Raw genomic sequence first — 19,015 nt, 5'->3', positions numbered from 1 at the left:
TAATCTCCAAGAGTTCAACATTTGAGTGATTCCTGTCCAAGTCCACAAAGCACCAACCTCAGGATCTACAACAGCCAAGACAAAGAAAGAGAGAGATGTGCCGAAAAATGACTGATGGGATTCATATCCAAACAAACACACCGAGCTGGAATTTGGTTTTCCAAATGGGTTTTCCCTCAACCACTTAATGCACTTGTGCTGAAGCCAAAGCTTAAAGCTAGACTGCCTTTCAGATTTTTCAAGTGTAGGTCATAAAAAGAATTTTCCCCGACACCCAATTATTTTTGTTTAATGGACTGAAAGCTACCGAATTCAAATCACAGACTTCCAATTTTATTAGTTTTTTTTAATAGAGCAATTAATGAATTTAAGGCCATGTGACCCTAAATTCTCCGCTATTTTTTCCTGCTTCACCATGACCCAATTCAAGATACTACCGTACGTCATGCATCACGTGGTAGGCTTTCCCCATTCACACAAGGCATTGCGGGATACAAATTTGAAACAGGAGAGAAAAATGGTGTGCGAATGAAACGTGAAAGACCGACTATAGTAACAGAAAGTGAGAAGAAAAGACGTTATGTTATATACGAAGGAAAGGAAACGCAGGACCAAACTAATAAATATCAGCGGTCAGCGAGCACCTCGGTGTGATCAACTGTTCATTTAGTGACAGAATGATGGAACCGTCAGTGCACGGTCAAAGGTAAACCTGTAGATGGCAGTAATGCAACACTGTGGATGCCAGCTGCTGTAAAACCCAAAAGAAGAAGGTAAATCTGCGCATGTGCACACGGACTTCCTCTGTCTGCTTGACTGCGCGAAGCAAGTGATTTCATGCACATTATTTGCTCAGGAATCCCCTCAAATTAAATAACTTCCCAGCCACAGAATGGCCTGATATTTTGAGAGATATTACAGAAATAAACATATATCACAATGACCAAATTTCAGAGGGAACTAAATTTCACCGATTTTATGAAATCGAAAGGCTGTCTCGCTTTAATTCTAGATGAATTACCAAAAAAGACAGACACACAAGTGTAGCACCTGTATTAAATAGGGCTGCCTCAATACCATGTTCTTAGATTGAGTATATGTGTATTCATGCACTTACGCTTTATAACATTAGCTAGATACATTAGTTATCTTGGATGAAGCAGGGTTGCAGTGCAGAATAGCAAATTTTGTTTACTTCAGTACAAGCTCTAAGTAACGCACGTTTTTAAATGCAACTAGGTGCTACACGTGTGTGCCCTTGTCATTACTGGGATTAATCTGGACACATTTCCATCCTACATTTAACAGTTATTCCACAAAATCGAGTCGTACATAAGCCACGTAGGACGAGATTGAGCGGAATAACTGTTTTATTCTATCAATATTCACTGTATTTTGAGAAACAGAACATTTTTATTCTTAGCAAATTCGATTGATAAACTTTATACAAAATCTCATCTCATCTCATTATCTCTAGCCGCTTTATTCTGTTCTACAGGGTCGCGGGCGAGCTGGAGCCTATCCCAGCTGACTACGGGCGAAAGGCGGGGTACACCCTGGACAAGTCGCCAGGTCATCACAGGGCTGACACATAGACACAGACAACCATTCACACTCACATTCACACCTACGGTCAATTTAGAGTCACCAGTTAACCTAACCTGCATGTCTTTGGACTGTGGGGGAAACCGGAGCACCTGGAGGAAACCCACGCGGACACGGGGAGAACATGCAAACTCTGCACAGAAAGGCCCTCGTCGGCCACAGGGCTCGAACCTGGACCTTCTTGCTGTGAGGCGATAGCGCTAACCACTACACCACCGTGCCACCCAACTGGCAAAATGACAGGCGCAAATTGTGAAAAATGCTATAATAATTCTTGAAAAATAAAAAGGTACATTCTTGCCATCAAATACTTTTATTCCACATTTTGTTGCTTTTTTTTTTTGCAGGGGGGATTTGTCATCTTTAGGGTTTTTTGGCAAGCAGCAAAAGGTGCATTACTGCCACTGACTGGGCTGGAGTGTGGAACAGGAGATATATATATATTTTTTTTTTTTTGGGGGGGGGACAAAACACTATTCTTATAGCTATTTCTGTTTCTTTTAAATACTTCATAATTTTTGGGGTTTTGTTTTTGAGTAGAGTTATTTCGTCCTCGGCTGATTCAGCAACATGCGCCGCCATTTTGTTTTTCTCCACTCACAGAACATGAGCTTATATCCAAGTAATAGAGTAGCCAATCAGAGTGCACGATTGCTCATATCCAGTGAATGCGGACAGAATATTATATTAGGTTATAAAGCTTGTAAAGTATACTGTTAGAATAGATTTGTTTATTACAGTATTGACACTTGTATGGCACATTTTTTATTATAATAGTGACACTTGCACATTAAGCTTTATGAGGCAGTAATACAGTTCACAAAAATGCTTACAAGGAATCATTAAAAGAGTAAGTACAGTTATAATGAATTATGAAAATGGGTTTCTTAGACAGTGCTACCAATTGTTCCATACGTTAAAACTGCCCCATGAAGGACCCTGTATGCTCCTCCTCTTATCGTCCTGTCAGTCAAGCCAATCTCCATCGAGCCGTCACCTATCCCAAGCCCGTAAGCTTTCCTGGCCAGAAATGTTTCATTAAATGTGTTGCACTTGAATGGTCGGGTTGTTCTTAAATCCAACGTTACTTTGTGACAGGTTTACTCCACACAAAACCCCCTTGCTACAACAGAATTACAATAAGACTGGCTTGTTTTTACAGCGGTAATGGAGGCACGGCCACATAGCTGTTGCATGACGTTATAATCACAAAGCAAAATTTTTTTTCTTATTGCCACTCTATATACTTTGCGTCACAAGCACGTCAATCATCGTTATTGCTTTGTGGTTAAAAGCAGATTTCGAGCGCAGCACTGCACACAAATTGTCCAAGCTTAAGAATTTAGTTAGAAGAGCTTATCCATATTTAGATATGTACCGAACTGCCTGCAAAAGCCCGTCTCGAGACTTCTGTAGATCAGATCGGGGAACAAGGCAAGAAAAACTGGTATACAGACAGAGATGGAGTGCTACATCAAGATTCTGAGGAGTTGTGCACAAAACTGATTATAAATGGCATGTGAAGATGGTTCGATTTCAGTCTGATGCACTGTAGATTGAATTAAAGGTGATCAAACGACAAATCTTTTCTGCATATGTTTAGATTTATTTTAAATCCTTGTTGACTGAGCAAATATCAACATGGTGCTACAACAGCTTTTTGAAAAAAAAAAAATCATCCTCGAGAAATATATTGTTTAAGTCCAATTCGGATTTACGTTGGATGATTTAGAGTTCTGAGGCTTGGACGCATACATGGCTCTCCATCATCACTACGTCGGAGACTCATGTACCGTGCACCTTCCTCTTCCTCTCATTCACTTGGGCGATTATTTATTGTCTCTAAATGCAGAAGCACTTAGATCAGGTGGGTGTTTAATCAGAGGGGATAGCAAGCTTGTCTTTGGTTGCCTTTTGAAAAAAAAATTGCTGGCTGGAAATTTGTTTTAGCTTCCCCCCCTCTCGGTCCTTACTTCATCAATTACCATCTTAATGTTTGGCTGTTTAAGAAAGCCCAACATTACGGGCAGATTCCAACAGAATTACAGTATCCAGTCTGCACAGCAGCCAATTCAGTCAGCATTATAATGCCATAAGCCTTCATAGCCAACAACCTCCTTCTCCAACACATCGATAATAACCTGGGCCTTACACAGCTTCCTTATGCTCCATCAATTGGAGTCTTACTCTCACAGAGACTCTTTTGTACATATTCTATATATGTTTGATTTTTTTTTTTTTAAGAATCAGATACATTTGATGCTCGCCGCTCGAGAGCCAACGATACATCATTGTCACATTTATATCGCGTTACTGAACCTCATATGCTGAACACTGGTTCCTTATTTACTAAGAAGTCGGACCACAAAAATTCTCTTAACACAGCAAAGGATGAAGAGATGACGGCTGATGATCAAACCTCGATTGAGAAAAATCAAGATACTGTACTGTGTAAGACAGGTATGCACTGGTGGAGAGATCAGGACAAAGCGGACAGCAGAGTGTCCACTTGTTCTGAAATGGATTTTGTCGGGGGGTGAGGAAGGATTCCTAGACGAAGCCTTCAGCGATGAGGACATCGGAAAACCCACCCCCCTTCCCCGGACCAAAGCACAGGGGAGGGAGAAGCTGGTGGAGCGAGGATACCAACCCCACTGCTCACATCACTGAGCAGCTCTTGGCCTTCTTTTTCTTGAAGGTGGACGAGAGCAGCTCGGAGCGGCTGGGCAGGTGGAGGAGGCGTTTGGACAGGCGGCGGTTGGGGCTAGACTTGGCCATCGGCTGAAGCTTGTTGACGCAGGCCAGAGCCGCAGTGCGGAAAACGCTATGGATGCTCTTCTCTGACGTGAAGGCGGAGCATTCCAGGTACGCCTCGGCCCCGAGTTGCTTGGCCATGGCTGAACCCTGGGACAAAGGTGAGGCGAGACAAAGAGGTCAGTATGTATTTTCAATCGGAGGGCTTGAGTTTTATCCAAAATAAGTCAGGGTGGCTGCAGGTCTGCATTTAAACCAAGCACCAATCCACTTTAATGAAACTGAAGCTACTTCTTATAGCATTGTCATCAGCTAGTTACCATATTTTCATGGAGTACTCAAGCACTCTAGTAATAGGGATAATCAAATATCTTGATAAACATCACACCTGCTCTTGAGTAATGGGCGTTTGTTTCTGACTGGAGAGCTCCATTAGCGTACACACATCCGTGCGCAGGTCCGTTTTGCAGCCGATGAGCAGAACGCGGGTGTTGGGGCAGAAGTCCATGATCTCCGTCTTCCACTACACAAATACAGACAGAAATATGCAAGTTTACTCACTCAAAATTCATAAAAGAGAACATACTTGCTATTTCCTGACAGCAAAAGTCATGCAAATGGTTTCCTCTGGGTTTGCCAGTTTCCTCCCACATCCAAAAATGTAATAGGGAAAAAAAACATAGCATAGAAAATCCACTCATGAGAACGAGTGCGTCAGTGTTGTAGTCAAGTCACTAAGGCTACGTTTACATTACGTCGAATCAGCGGATCATCAGATTAACGTTCTTAAAACGATTCGCGTTGACACTAAAACCGTTAGCCGTGCACACAGCAACACCAATACGCGGATACGCTCGGCTCCGCAGGCATCCTGCGCTCCAAATCACTCCGCCCTGAACAGCGAGTGCCCTCTGGAGGGTGCGCACTCCGGCCCTGCGCAGCTCACAGAGCGCGCGAGTGAAGTGAACAAGCCACGATTCGGGACTGAGCCGCTGTGTGTGTGATCCCAGCGCATATCACTTATTACTTGCAAGTGGAAGGATGGCAAGCCTAAAGACAATCATAACTACACAATGGGCAGTATTTGCATCAGTATTTGCAGTATTTTCATACTTTTATACTCTTTAATGAAAGGTGATACAAGGCGGAAGTCTGCGCCGTTTTTCAGCAGTCGCGTCACATGACCAACGCCAGCGAATCAGGAAGGTGGATGTCACAGTGACGTTGTCCAATGAGACGCCAGCTAGAGCTCAGCACAGCGTATTCGCGTATTCTCAATGTTTACACAGCACCGGAGCTGATACGATCTAGATTGAATACGTGGACGCTGGCGGATTCCCGTTTCCCCGCTTTTTCAGGGGGGTTAATGTAAACGGACAGTGCGTCCGCGAAGAAAACGAGACAGATACGGTCTAGTGTAAACGTAGCCTAAACCTCGAGTCCGAGTCAAGTCCAAGTCATTAAAGAAAATTTCGAGTCTGAGAACAAGACTCCATCTGCACCATTTGACGGTGGCTGTTGCTGCCTTTATGTGAAAGCGTCTCTGCTACGGTGTTGGACTAACATTCCTGCTCGACTGACCCATTTTAGTTAACAGGCTACAGATAAAAAGCTTAATCATCGCTCAGCAAGCCCCGCCCACTATCAACAGGCCAAATAACATGAGAGGGTTAACACTAGCTAGTTCATCGCTCAGCAAGCAAGCCCTGCTATCAACAGAACAATGAATATAGCGCGTCACTTCCTTCTCTGGGTGGAGTCTTACCAAATGACGACTTAAGTTCGAGGTCGTCCCATCGTCTCCTCGATAATTCTTCTACATATGGAACACATCGCAGTGCATTTTTTCCCACTACACGAGAAGTCTGTATAAGCAAAGCGGACAATCCTAAGGGCGTTCTCTCCAGGCATTTTAGTGCCGTTAACGTTAGTTTGTTCCTGAACATGACGTATGAATGGGTAGATGTGCATTCTCTTGGACAAAATTAGTATAAAAATGAATGTAGATATAAATATCTTATGCCAACTTATTATGGCATGTTGCAAAAAATAAAGAAAAAAATATCAGACTCTGAATGCAGTTAATGCACGAATTCGAGTCAGTGTTTAAGTCCAAGTCAAGTCATGAGTCCTTCAAATTAGGGTATTGCGGCTACCAGATCCAACTAACCAAATGTTCAGAAGCCGCGGTGGGCTAAGCAGGGGAAACAATTGTCTTACGTGCACTCAATGATGCAATGTCCACACGATTACTCCCGTTTCTGTAGTTTATTGCTCTCCATTTCATTTAGACTCCAGTAGTCTTTCCAAGGGCGGCACGGTGGTGTAGTGGTTAGCGCTGTCGCCTCACAGCAAGAAGGTCCAGGTTCGAGCCCCGTGGTCGGCGAGGGCCTTTCTGTGCGGAGTTTGCATGTTCTCCCCGTGTCCGCGTGGGTTTTCTCCGGGTGCTCCGGTTTTCCCCACAGTCCAAAGACATGCAGGTTAGGTTAACTGGTGACTCTAAATTGACCGTAGGTGTGAATGTGAGTGTGAATGGTTGTCTGTGTCTATGTGTCAGCCCTGTGATGACCTGGCGACTTGTCCAGGGTGTACCCCGCCTTTTGCCCGTAGTCAGTTGGAATAGGCTCCAGCTTGCCTGCGACCCTGTAGAACAGGATAAAGCGGCTAGAGATAATGAGATGAAATGAGATAGTCTTTCCAAGTGCAAGGCAGAGCAAAAACATCCAAACGAACAGAAGTTTTAGGTGAGTCCATGCGATGTACTACGTGCGGTACACAAAAGATAGCCCTCCCCGAGCTCACCCCACGCCAAACTGAACTGAAGCACAGGTGTCAGGTAAGGCTAATTAAGGCTCCCAATTGCGCACCGCACACGTCCAGCGCTACACCCATGTCCAAAAGTAACCAATAAAATGAAAACAACACAAACCAAATAAACCAATACCCATAAAGTTGACACCATAAATAAAAAGCAATAAATAAGAAAGTATTTATGGCTCCTACATAGGGCACGAGTCAGACTCGAGTACTACAAGCCTGGAGAGTGTGTGTGATGAGTGTGTACTCCCACCTGAAGATGAATTAAGACTTTATGGGTACTAATGTCTTTCAAAAGGAACAACTTTTCTAGCTCAAAGGTGTTCCATATTATGAGGAAACTGAAACCAGAGCTAGAACTGAGTCTTATTACGACGGGAATTCCAGAGTGCTAATATGGTACCTTCTTGAGTCCACTGTCGACAGTGTCTGGACGGCTGATGTCGAAGCACAGGAGCACAGCATCAGAGTCGCTGTAACAAAGTGGCCTCACATTATCATAGTAAGGAGAACCTGAAATGAGACACAAAGACCAGACGACATCAAAAACCAATTAATCATTTGCCATGGCCAACTTAAGACCCGGAGCCAAGGCGAGGTTCTTAGCTCACCTTGGTATCTCAGCACACTACTGGCATTTTAAAGGACATGAAAATGACAATCAAGTCCGAAAGCCTCAATGATCCATCTCGCTTTTTTCTTTAGTTCTATGGATTATGCAATGAGAACAGAGAGTTCGGGGCCAGGCAGGCGCTCCCACTCTTTCTCAGAATCCTTAAGTAAGCCACCCACCACCGTTTGTGTGTGTGTGTGTGTGTGTGTGTGTGTGTGTGTGTGTGTGTGTGTGTGTGTGTGTGTGTGTCCCATACGCGCAGTACCTCTGCTCCCCGTTTCCACAGCAACAGCCTCGGAATCTACCATCTGCAAAACGTCTTCCACCCACTCCTCCATAAAGGCTTCCCTCAACTGCCAATCATTAGACACAGAGCTGTGCCCACCCACCAGTTACCACTGAATATAATGCCTGCCTCCAAGTGTTATTGTACCTCACAGCACACAAACCCTTTATCCAGGGAAATTCAGCTTCAGCTGTTTGAACTGGGTATAAATTAAAAGCAAAGAGAGAAGCAAAGTCCTCTAGGAATTACTTTGACTTTGGTAAAATGACGACGACGCGTGGTGTGATCTTGGAGTACGCTCATTCAATCAGAAGAATTAACATATTGATTAGACTGATTTGGCAAAGAGGTACTACTCGTTCCAAATAAATGCATTCTTTAAAAAAATTAATAATAATAATAATAATAATAAACACACATCTGTTCCTGCATGCTGGTGACTTGAACAGTTCAATGATGCACCCAATTAGAGCTTTAAGACGTACGTCACGGCAAATCATGCAGGCATCTGTGCATTACCTGCATCGCAAGACAAACAGAATCTGGTACCTCTATGACTAGAAATATATACTTTTTTTTTTTAAATATCTTTGGGCTGAGGCTAGGTGATGATGAAGAAATACCAACATCGTGATATCTTACAACATGCTTTCCTTAGATATCATGGATATCATGGTGTTTTTATAATGCAATCAATTTAGTTACAAATTGACTTGAAGCCGATGTGTCCCACCCCGTTATGTTAATTATGCTTTAAAAAAAAAAAAAAACAATAAGAAAAAAAACACTGTAAATCTTTTTTTTTTAATCTAAAAAACACAAGGAATTATTACACATACAGGACACTTTTTTGATAAACTAAAAACGTGTTCTATTCCGTTCTAGCAGGTTTCATTCATTTGGTTTGATACCATTGCAATATTTTTAGCGTATCACTTATCCTCCGAGTATTACGTCACTCTACCCAATGGAGAAGAAGCGATGAATATGGTTTACGATATTGCATGGTTGCCAAGGCAACATGACATTGCATGTCGGAGCTGGTGCGAATATTCAATGAGAGTTTTCTGCAGCGCGTGTGCAAAAGCATTTCTTTGTTCACCGGGAAAGAGAAAGACGCGTTGATCACCTGAAAGGCTACCAAATTTTCATGAGATATTCTTCATGCATATTTACAAGAGAAAAACATACCAACGGACATCGAAAAACTGGAAAAGAGAAGTCAGAGACAGAAAACTTCCACGCTAGCGAGTGACTGACAATTTGTAAACAAACATGGCCGCCAGGTTTGCTTTGTTAAATTCGGAAGATTGAGAGAATTTTGAAAGAGAAAGACGCATTGAACACCCGAAAGGCTACTGAAACGTCATATTTATAAGAGAAAAACATACCAACGGACATTGAAAAATGAATGTGTATATAATAATAATAATATTGGCTCGGCCCTGTGATGACCTGGTGACTTGTCCAGGGTGTACCCCGCCTTTCGCCCGTAGTCAGCTGGGATAGGCTCCAGCTCGCCTGCGACCCTGTAGAACAGGATAAACTGGCTAGAGATAATGAGACAATATTGGCTGGTTTTTTTCATGGCCTATCAGGTATAGTCCATTCAGCTACTCGTCTCAGACTCGTTCAATATCATGCTAGCTGAATGGAATCTGATATACCACTCAAAGCCAGCGAATATTATTTAAATATTACCAACTTATTTTTATGCAAATAAAACCAGATATATTAAATTTGCAAACATCTAATAAAGAATGAAACTTTTAAAAATGCAATATTACTGAAATATACCTATGGATAAACCTATAGATCATGCATCATAAAAATGGTATTTATCCAATAATGATTATATTTACACCCTAACCCAAAACAGTGCAAGTCTGTCTTGATTTTTTTTTTTTTTTTAAAGTTTAAAAAGACTGATGCGAAACCACACTGCGGCTCGATGCTGATACTGCAGTAGCAATTTTGCAAATCAATGAGAATCTGTTCTAAAACCACTCAGAAACTGCTGGCATCTCAGATTCAGACAGTCTGCAGAGACTACGCATTTCTGAAAGCCATATCACTAACCGTCTCTCCTCCTCTTTCTCTCGGATAAGTCACGGACATTCACGGCTGGAGTGTGAGCATGCATTCAATTGCCTCTGGTCTTAATGCAGCAATCGATAGGAATGCACACTGGGGATACGGAGGAGCCATTTTTCAATTAAAGTTGACAAATTACACATCCAAGATCTTCGAGACGGTCTGAGAACATGGCTGGCCTGCTCACACAGCGAGAAAAAGTGTACAAACAATTATTCTGTCTGTGATAATCCAGTACAGGTTCTTCAATTGCTACAGAAATATGTGAGAAGTACAGGAAAGGAGGGTTACACTTAAGGCAGATAAGTGCTCTACTTAACAAGTATTAATTACCCGCTCTTGCAGTTTCAGGATTACAAGGACCTGCTGTCCAACAGCCATAAGCATTGAAACATGGTAGGCAAATGACAACTCCACTGCCAACTGCACCGTGTTCCTCAGCTAAACAAGACACTACTTTTATGGCGTCCATAAAAAGTTTGTGAGCCATCAGAAAACCACAACAAGGAAAACAAACCAGGTAGGACCAACTTTACTGCCAATAGCATGGCAGCAGTGGCTTAGAGATTCGGTGAAGTGCACAATTATATGCAGGAACCTTCGAGATCAAAGGAAGAACTGTGTGAGGAACAGATGGAGACGGCGATGGAGTGGGCTGAGCTTTATGCTTTTGTGTGCTGCGCATAAAAACACCAAGGCTTATCGTAGTGCACTCCATCTGCTCAACTCTTTCATTCAACACTGCCATTCTTCAAGTTAATGAGGTCAGATTTGGTAATATCTCCAGGACCATGTCCATCGTCAACCAACTTCAGTTCCATAAGTTAATGACAGGTTCTTTTGTTACATCAACCTTATGCTAGAGATCCAAGTGTAATGATTCATCTTTTTCACAATTTGCTCCAGTCCTCATTTTCTAGACCAGGGTTCAGGTTGGGGGGGGAGGTTAATATCCAGATATCAGTCATAATTGCAATAACTTGTGCCTTACCCAGCTCTTCACGTTATTTTACCTTCATTTCTTCATACATCTTTGGGAACACCTTTGTCCTGAAATGTGGCCTGCTTGGAATTTCATACCATGGTACGATTAACATTAATGAGATTTGAACCGGGCGCATATCACACTATGAATCGACCCGTTGCCTCCGTTTTTGCTTGATCACGTTTCAAGGGTAGCAGGAGTCTGGCAGCGAAGACTGCTGGAGGCAATGGCTGTACCATTGCTGTTAATTTGTTTAGTTCCTAGATCAGCATATTCATTGTGTTACCTTCAAAAGATTCAATGAATTCCCTTATGCATAAGCAACTGTTGCATGACACTTTCAACAAACAAGTGTTTTTACCAATGACAATTTCCATCTTCATATCCAAGAGCAAATCTGAACAAGAGTGCTCAGAGCACAGTATCCTCTGCTACAATATATTGCAAACAAAACTGCAATATATTTATTACTGTCCTATAACAAAGTGTTTTGCCAAGTTTCGTGAAATTCCTCCAAAAATTGTGAGAGGAGTTGATTTCAGAAGGTGAGAACCCTTTCCAGGACGGATGGACGGACAGACAGACGGATGGACTTCGCCATGACATAATCCCCTTTTGGGCCTTTCAGCCAGCGAGGGATAAAAACTGATACACTGGTAATTTAAAAGAGCCTGTTTGATTGAACACAGCAGTATGCAATCTTAAAAAACACCACACAAAAAGACTGCATGAATTCTGAAACAACCATAGGTCGCCAAACCAGGGTCACCTCTCAATATGGCCAATGGGACTGAAACTCAAAGTCTTCATGTAGCATCACTGCTGAGAATCATCAAACTAACTCTGCTGGCTTCCAACCAAAACCAGGGAATGCATGGTGTAGAGGTTAGCACTATTGCCTCACAGCAAGAAGGTTCTAGGTTGGAGCCCAGTGGCCAACAGAAGCCTTTCCGTGTGGAGTTTGCATGTTCTCCCCATGTCTTCCTCTGGGTGCTCCGGTTTCCCCCACAGTCCAAAGACATGCGGTTAGGTTAACATGGGGCAGCCATGGCCTGAAGGTTGGGCTGAAGTGCCCTCAAGCAAGGCACCGAACCCCTAATTGCTCCCTTGGCACTGTAGCATAGCTGCTCACTGGTTTGGGTATGTGCGTGTGTGCTCACTGCTCACTTGTGTGTAGGTGTGTGTTCATTGCTTCAGATAGGTTAAATGCAGAGGCAGAATGTGCTTGAGTGTACGTGTGACAAATAAAGGCTTCTACTATTCCAACAAATCTATAAGCAAAGAACTCATCCATGATCCAATAAAAATAACCATCAACTATTCGTTGGTATAAGGTTGATCTACAGCGATTCAACAGCGGATCTCTGGCAGTCCTAGGGCTTAAACTCACAACCATCCATCCAATTATTACTCTAGAACCTTGCTTGCCAACTACTACTACCACTGTTCCAAACAAAACTCTGCGCGGAAATTATTAGATACGTCAACAGTATAATCGAACAGACAAAATGATGCCAAAGTGTCAAACTTAAACATCTTTAAAGACTGAAATTGCTGATTTAGTCAGCACTCCAGATCTCAGAGTAAGAATGAGCAGGCTGGGAGAGGTCAATGCTTACAAAAGGAGCTTAGTACAAGGGCAAAAAGAACAAAATGGTAAGTGTATCCCACACCCCTCCATCTATCTTTAATGGGAATGTGGGAACAAGTCCCAACACATTCCTCCACAACCCCCCTTCCACCAAATCCACTCCCTAGCCTCAGCAAGGCACAGCATAGTCCCCACTGGGAATTAAACAAAGAATGGCCCCTCCTGATGAGAAGCAGCTATCCATGACCTTTTGGGCCATTCACAGGGGTCATCTGGGAGCTGCTCAAGTTCCCACCTCTCATCCCATCCACACCTCCATCAGAAAAGCATTTATTAATCTACTCGGCACTCTAATGCGCCAATAGTCTGCTATACCTCTGCCAGGTCAGCATACATAATCACCTGCCACATTTGCCAAGATTGGATCCACAGCAATGTGTTACACTTAACATATTAAGAGCCTGTCTGCTGCCAAAACCTTGCTGCGAGTGATGTACAGCGGCTGACACTTTCCTGGGCCATTTTCCCGCAGTGGGTTCAGTTGGCCACCATGTTTGAGAAAATTGATTTTTGCTTGTAAATCCGAGCTGAGCCCCGAGAGAGCCGTTTGGAAGCCTGATGATGAGGTCAGTCAAACCAATGTGAAGAAGCTTAATAAGAAACCGTGTTTAAAATCCCAGTAGATATGGGAGAGTGGAGCGCCTGGGTGGACATAATTAGAGCAGTGGGAAACTAAAGCAGATACACAATACGATCACAACCATCTCATTGTGGCCAAGCCCATAAGGTGCCATGTTAGAATAAGAGAGAGTTTAACTATTTACACTGACTGCGAGTTGGCCTAGTGGTTAGTGTGTCCGCCTCTTGACTGGGAGATCGCGAGTTCTGCTCGCGGTCGGGTTTTACCAAAGACCGTCATAACAAGAGTACTCTGAGAGCACAATATCCCCCACTGGCAATTCTGCCATAACTCTGGTAAAATGTGACAGAATTTAACAAAATTGCAATATGTGTATTACTGACATATAACAAAGAATCCTGTCAAGTTTTGTGAAATTCCTCCAAAAACTGTGAGAGGAGTTGATTTCAGAAGTTGAGCACCCTTCCCGGGATGGATATTGCCACGACATAATCCCCCTTCAGGGCTTTCAGCCAGCAGGGGATAAAAATTGTGAGGGAAGTTGATTTCAGAAAGCAAGGACACCTTGATGAAATTGCCAAAGTACAAGTTTATTAATAATCAAGGGTATAACTTGCCCAAATTAAATGAAATTGTATAACTGTCATATAACAAAGCCTTTTGCCAAGTTTGGTGAAATTCCTCCACAAATTGTGAGAGGAGTTGATTTCAGAAGAACGTACACCCTCATGAAATTGTCAACGTACAAGTTATTTAATCAAGGGTCAAAACTCTGGGAAAATTTTCACAAACTAAATGAAAATCGCAATATGCGTATTACCGTCATATAACAAGGCCTTTTGTCAAGCTTCGAGAAATTCGTCCAAAAATTGAGAGGAGTTGATGTCAGAAGGCAAACACACCTTCATGAAATTGTGAAAGTACAAGCTTGTTAATCAAGGGCTGTAACTCTGGTAAAATGTGACCGAATTGAACAAAATAAGAATATGCATACTACCAACATATAACAATGCCTTCTGCCAAGTTTCGTGAAATTCCTCCAAAAATTGTGAGAGGAGTTTATTTCAGAAGGTGAGCACTCTTCCCGGGACAGACAGATGGATGGACATTGCCACGACATAATCCCCCTTCAGGCCTTTCAGCCAGCGGGGGATAAAAATGGTACCTACTACTGTCTGGAAAGGCATGCTGCAATACAGATGTGAGTGGGGAAGTCAAACTCTCGCGGTTACCAGAGGACCAGCCCCCCACTGTAACCCTAGCTGTATAGGCGAGAGGCCGAGGGCTATTGAAATGGAGATCAGCGCCGCACCCATACGCCTTAAAAGAGCTGGTTAGTACTGGGACAAGAGACTGCCTGGGAAGACCAAGTTCTGGCATGAAAAGGACTTTGACTTGACTATTTACATCATTTCTTTTTTTTCCCAGATTTTTAATCCAGCACTAATATGCAAGGCACATTGCAAGGTACAATTCAAGGTTAAGGGCCAACACTGGCAGCTTTGCGCTGCTGCAAGTCAAATTTTCAACCTTACAATCACTAGTCCAGAACCTTGACTCCTACTGCCCTACAGCTGCTCTTCTTGAAATCTTGTGCAACAATTGATCTTTTGTTAATGCCATGTTGTGATTTCCACCTCCTCTTCTTCCGGCTGTCCCCGTTAGGGGTCTCCACAGCAGATAATATCCCTCCGTCTCTTCCAGTCCTTCGTATCTTCTTCTGCAGCATCAATCGTCGTCAAATCCAGCCACTGAGGTGCACAAGCAAGTGCCAGTCCCAAGCCCGGATAAACATGGAGGGTTTCGTCAGGAAGGGCATCCGGAGTAAAACTCATGCTAAATCAACTATGTGGATGATTTCCACCACTGTAACTAAATTAAAAATCATGGACAACCCCCAAATCTATGCTGCAAGGATCCCATTTGGAACCACTGTTCTAGAGTCATGTGTTAACAAAAACCAAATATTGTTGAAAAAAAAATAAAAATACCCATCAACCAATACCAACAACCCAACCAGCCTAGTTCTTCTCCCTGTTGCTCCATTCCACCACCAAATATCTTTCACAGACCGAGAAAATAAACAGAAAACGTAATTGTATTCTAAAGCGCTAGCTGCACTGAGCTGATATGTACATCTCACAGGACAGGAGTTAGAAAATATTTGGATAGGTAACAAAACGCCAACGAGGGAACCTGTTCTAATTCTGTCCCTGTAGTCCGGATGAATGGCTGGAAGCTTTATGAATCCCTGCTGCGTCCTCTCAACCTCATGCGCATCCCTTAAAGCACACTCTGTTCCTCCACTGGACCGCCTCCAAACGGATCAAAGAGCGCCTGCCAATATAAGATAGGATGATCCTTGCGGGCCAAATTTCATTCAGCCTTTCCAATATTGGCAGATGAACACCAAATTAGTTGGAGAAAAACCCTCACACATACACAAACAAGCTTTTTCGCAGTCTGCAGGCAGCCAGACACCACTCAGAGCTAAGGAGACAGTTCTAGTGTCCAGATACATCACATATTAACCACAACAGAGTCCGTTCAGTGGAAAATCAGGTCAATGGGCTACAACAGGAAGCCTTTGGGAAATTCAAACTGACTCAACAGCCATGTGATTGTTCTTTGTATTTATTCTAATGGGTTTGGTTCTATTTGATTTTGGTAAAGTGTTACCAATTTATTATTTAGGTGGCAACGTGGCAAGTTTTAGATCATTCTAATACACAATTTAAGCCTTCCCCCTTCCAAAGGTACGTTTAATACTCGTTTACTTAACGTTAGAAAATAAGCACCCATTTTCTTTTCAGAATCTATTGTGTATACCCGAGACTCGCTTACAGCCACGGACTTGGTTCAGCAGCTGGTCCAACCTGCACGGTTAACCAGTTTGTCTAGTTCAAATTAACATAATCAGATGAAGGCTGTTCCAGTGAATCCAGGAAAGAAGTTGTTCAGAACTGTAATGGCAAAGCATGTCTGAGTCACTGTCTAGGTTATGTAAAACCATTAATGTTATGACACGCTAGCTCAATTTAGCTGCTACGTGAGCTGATCCACTCCAAAAACGATACTCCGTATACAAGCGTACTTCAGACCTGAGGCTAATATTAATTAGTCACATGACCTTCATGCTCGTAGAAGTAGTATATTGTGATCAGGTTGGGTGACGTGACAAAACGACCATACGATATGATCTATGATTTTCATGACAATTCTATAACCAAGTGCCGCGTTTAAAAATAAAAACATCTGGGGGAATCAAACTAATGTCGACAAAACAAAATTAACATGCGTCAAATTCTGTTCAGATATTATGATACCCGTGAAATCTCAGAAAAGTGTATTATGACTTTATTAAATCATAGTATCAATATTAGAATCATCAGACAGGCTTAATAAAGAAATAATACACATTTCCACTAAAAACGCATCACACCGCAGCTAGTTTCATGTCAAAGCTCTAACATTTATCCAGTATTTTATGCAGTCCATCCCCACACCATGCATGTGCTGTGAAGAGATACCACCGAGTAGTTAATGATCATCCATGACATGCAAGACAAATCATGCGGCTTCCTTGTAATGCATGCAATTATCAGCTGATAATGCGAAAACACAGCACAGGTGATTTTCCTATCGATCAAAAAGCACCAGGGTGTACGTGAGCTCTTACCTGATGTGTCCCACAAACTCAATTCCACACGCTGATCCTCAAGCTCCAGGCATGCTGTGTAGTTCTCGAACACGGTGGGTACATAGGTCTGTGGACACAGATTGCACACCCTTATCTATTAGATCCACTGGCAACACACAGCAACCTGATACTACTGAGCAGGAATGGGAACATCATATGCATAATAAGTTTCATAATAGTCAGTGCATTTATATGCACATAACTGTTATATTATGATGCAAAAAAAAAAAACAAAGAAGGCTTCATGCTGAGGAATGAGCAGCACATGGATGTGCATACATGTGCACGTGCAACATACTACTCTCTAGTAAAGGAGCAAAAATAAGTGCACCCTTCCCATTCTTTCCTTTTTTGCACACTAATTCTTGAAACCATTAATCAATCAGTCTGGCACTCACAACTCAGAGAATGCTCATGACAGCTGTGCTATTTCTTCCAAGACACCAGAATGACTAACCTCTGGATAGCAATCCTTTGCCAGGACCTGCAGCATGGCTGTTTTCCCGCATTGCACGTCACCAACCAGAACCAGTTTACATCTAATCACCAGTGGCTGTATGTTTCTCCTCTCCTTCATTCTTACCCTTTATAAAAGAGTGATAAAGAGGAAAACAGAAATCAGAGCACTAATGCACGCGGACCCAAACTGCACACGTGCGACCTGAACCGCTCCACAGTTTGATGCGACTGATTTGAGCGCCTGCGGAGTTTTTTATATGGAACCGCGACAGCCAATGAAAATCCAGCACTGGTCTCGACAGCCAATAGGATCGCGCCATTCTCTGCTCGAGCGTCTCTCCTGTTTGTTTTTTTTTTCTCCACTACCCTAAAATCTGTTGCGACGCCTATCCGAAATACCGTAGCGCACTAAACAGGCTGCTAAAACGATTAAATATGACTATTTTATCACATATTAGCACTTTAAAAAAAATCTTAGAGACTACATATCTTTTCTGACTGTTTTTTTTTTCTTTTAACTTCTTGTTTTACGTGACGCGAATCCGTTTTTGGCACATTTGAACCGCTGGTTACCATAGTAACAGTGAAGCTACATCTCAAACAAACCGCATACTGACTAGTGTACTAAATAGTGTGTCAGAATAGCACACAAGCGGAATTACACATCTACTGTAGTGAGTGATGGTACGGTATATGTAAGGGAGACCGGGGATGGTTGTAATAGCATCACTTTCACCAACTGTTGGGTTTCAGTCACGTGATTTTTATTAGCGGGTTTATAATCAAGGGCGGGTAGCCTGGGAAATCCCATGCTGCTTTGCACAATCGTTCCGATCTGAAAAGACAGCATGGAAACTATGGTCTAAAGGCTCGCCTGAGTTAGGGAGCCAATCAGAGAGTGGGGAGGGGTGGAAAGATGGTGATGCGTACTACTCGACAAACGGAAGCTTGTAGTTTATTTGGGACTGTTTACGGATCACATTTAACATGGCGGCGAGCGATACGAACCAAACTTTCGATCAAGCTTTGGCTTGCACAAACGGCAGTAATCGTTCGGTGCCATTGTTTTCCTATTTTTGTTTTGCCTTCTCTTTCTCCTTCCTTCTCTTCTTCGCCTCTTCGTCGCTCTAACTACGTCACCGGGTACAACTGCCATGATTGGCCATGGGCTACGTATACGCCAAATGATAGACATTCGCAACGTCCAATAAACGGCCGTTGACAATCGTAAACCACACCTCCCCTACGAGAAATTCATTAGGCGGATTCCAGACCATATTTCACTTGTGATATGGTCTGGTGTTAACCAGACTAAAGGGCAGGTGGTGCATAAGGGCGATTGGGCGACGCACTGCCAAAACGAAAAAAAAGTTGTTGTTTTTTTTAAACAAACTTTCACCAGCGCTGTTCGAGGCCGTTTTAATCTATCTCTGGGTATCATTGTCCAATCAAGGTGGTCTTGCTTCTAGAG

The 19,015-nt window shown here is 42.8% G+C and overlaps 1 protein-coding gene across 1 annotated transcript; it reads right to left on the bottom strand.

Annotated features, from left to right (window-relative positions):
• Positions 1 to 1,666: 1,666 nt before the first annotated feature.
• On the bottom strand, positions 1,667 to 17,751 carry rnd1b (Rho family GTPase 1b). Its single transcript, XM_060936988.1, has 5 exons — positions 17,543 to 17,751; positions 17,065 to 17,152; positions 7,580 to 7,689; positions 4,748 to 4,882; positions 1,667 to 4,509 (listed from the first exon to the last, which is right to left on the bottom strand). The coding sequence occupies exons 1-5, from the start codon at positions 17,660 to 17,662 to the stop codon at positions 4,264 to 4,266; spliced, it is 699 nt and encodes a 232-aa protein (XP_060792971.1). The 5' UTR covers positions 17,663 to 17,751; the 3' UTR covers positions 1,667 to 4,263.
• Positions 17,752 to 19,015: the final 1,264 nt, after the last annotated feature.

The sequence above is a fragment of the Neoarius graeffei genome, chromosome 13 (assembly GCF_027579695.1).
Source record: "Neoarius graeffei isolate fNeoGra1 chromosome 13, fNeoGra1.pri, whole genome shotgun sequence".
Classification (NCBI taxonomy): Eukaryota; Metazoa; Chordata; class Actinopteri; order Siluriformes; family Ariidae; genus Neoarius; species Neoarius graeffei.
Note: the sequence above shows the minus strand (reverse complement) of the source record. Positions and strands in the feature narration are given on the sequence as shown.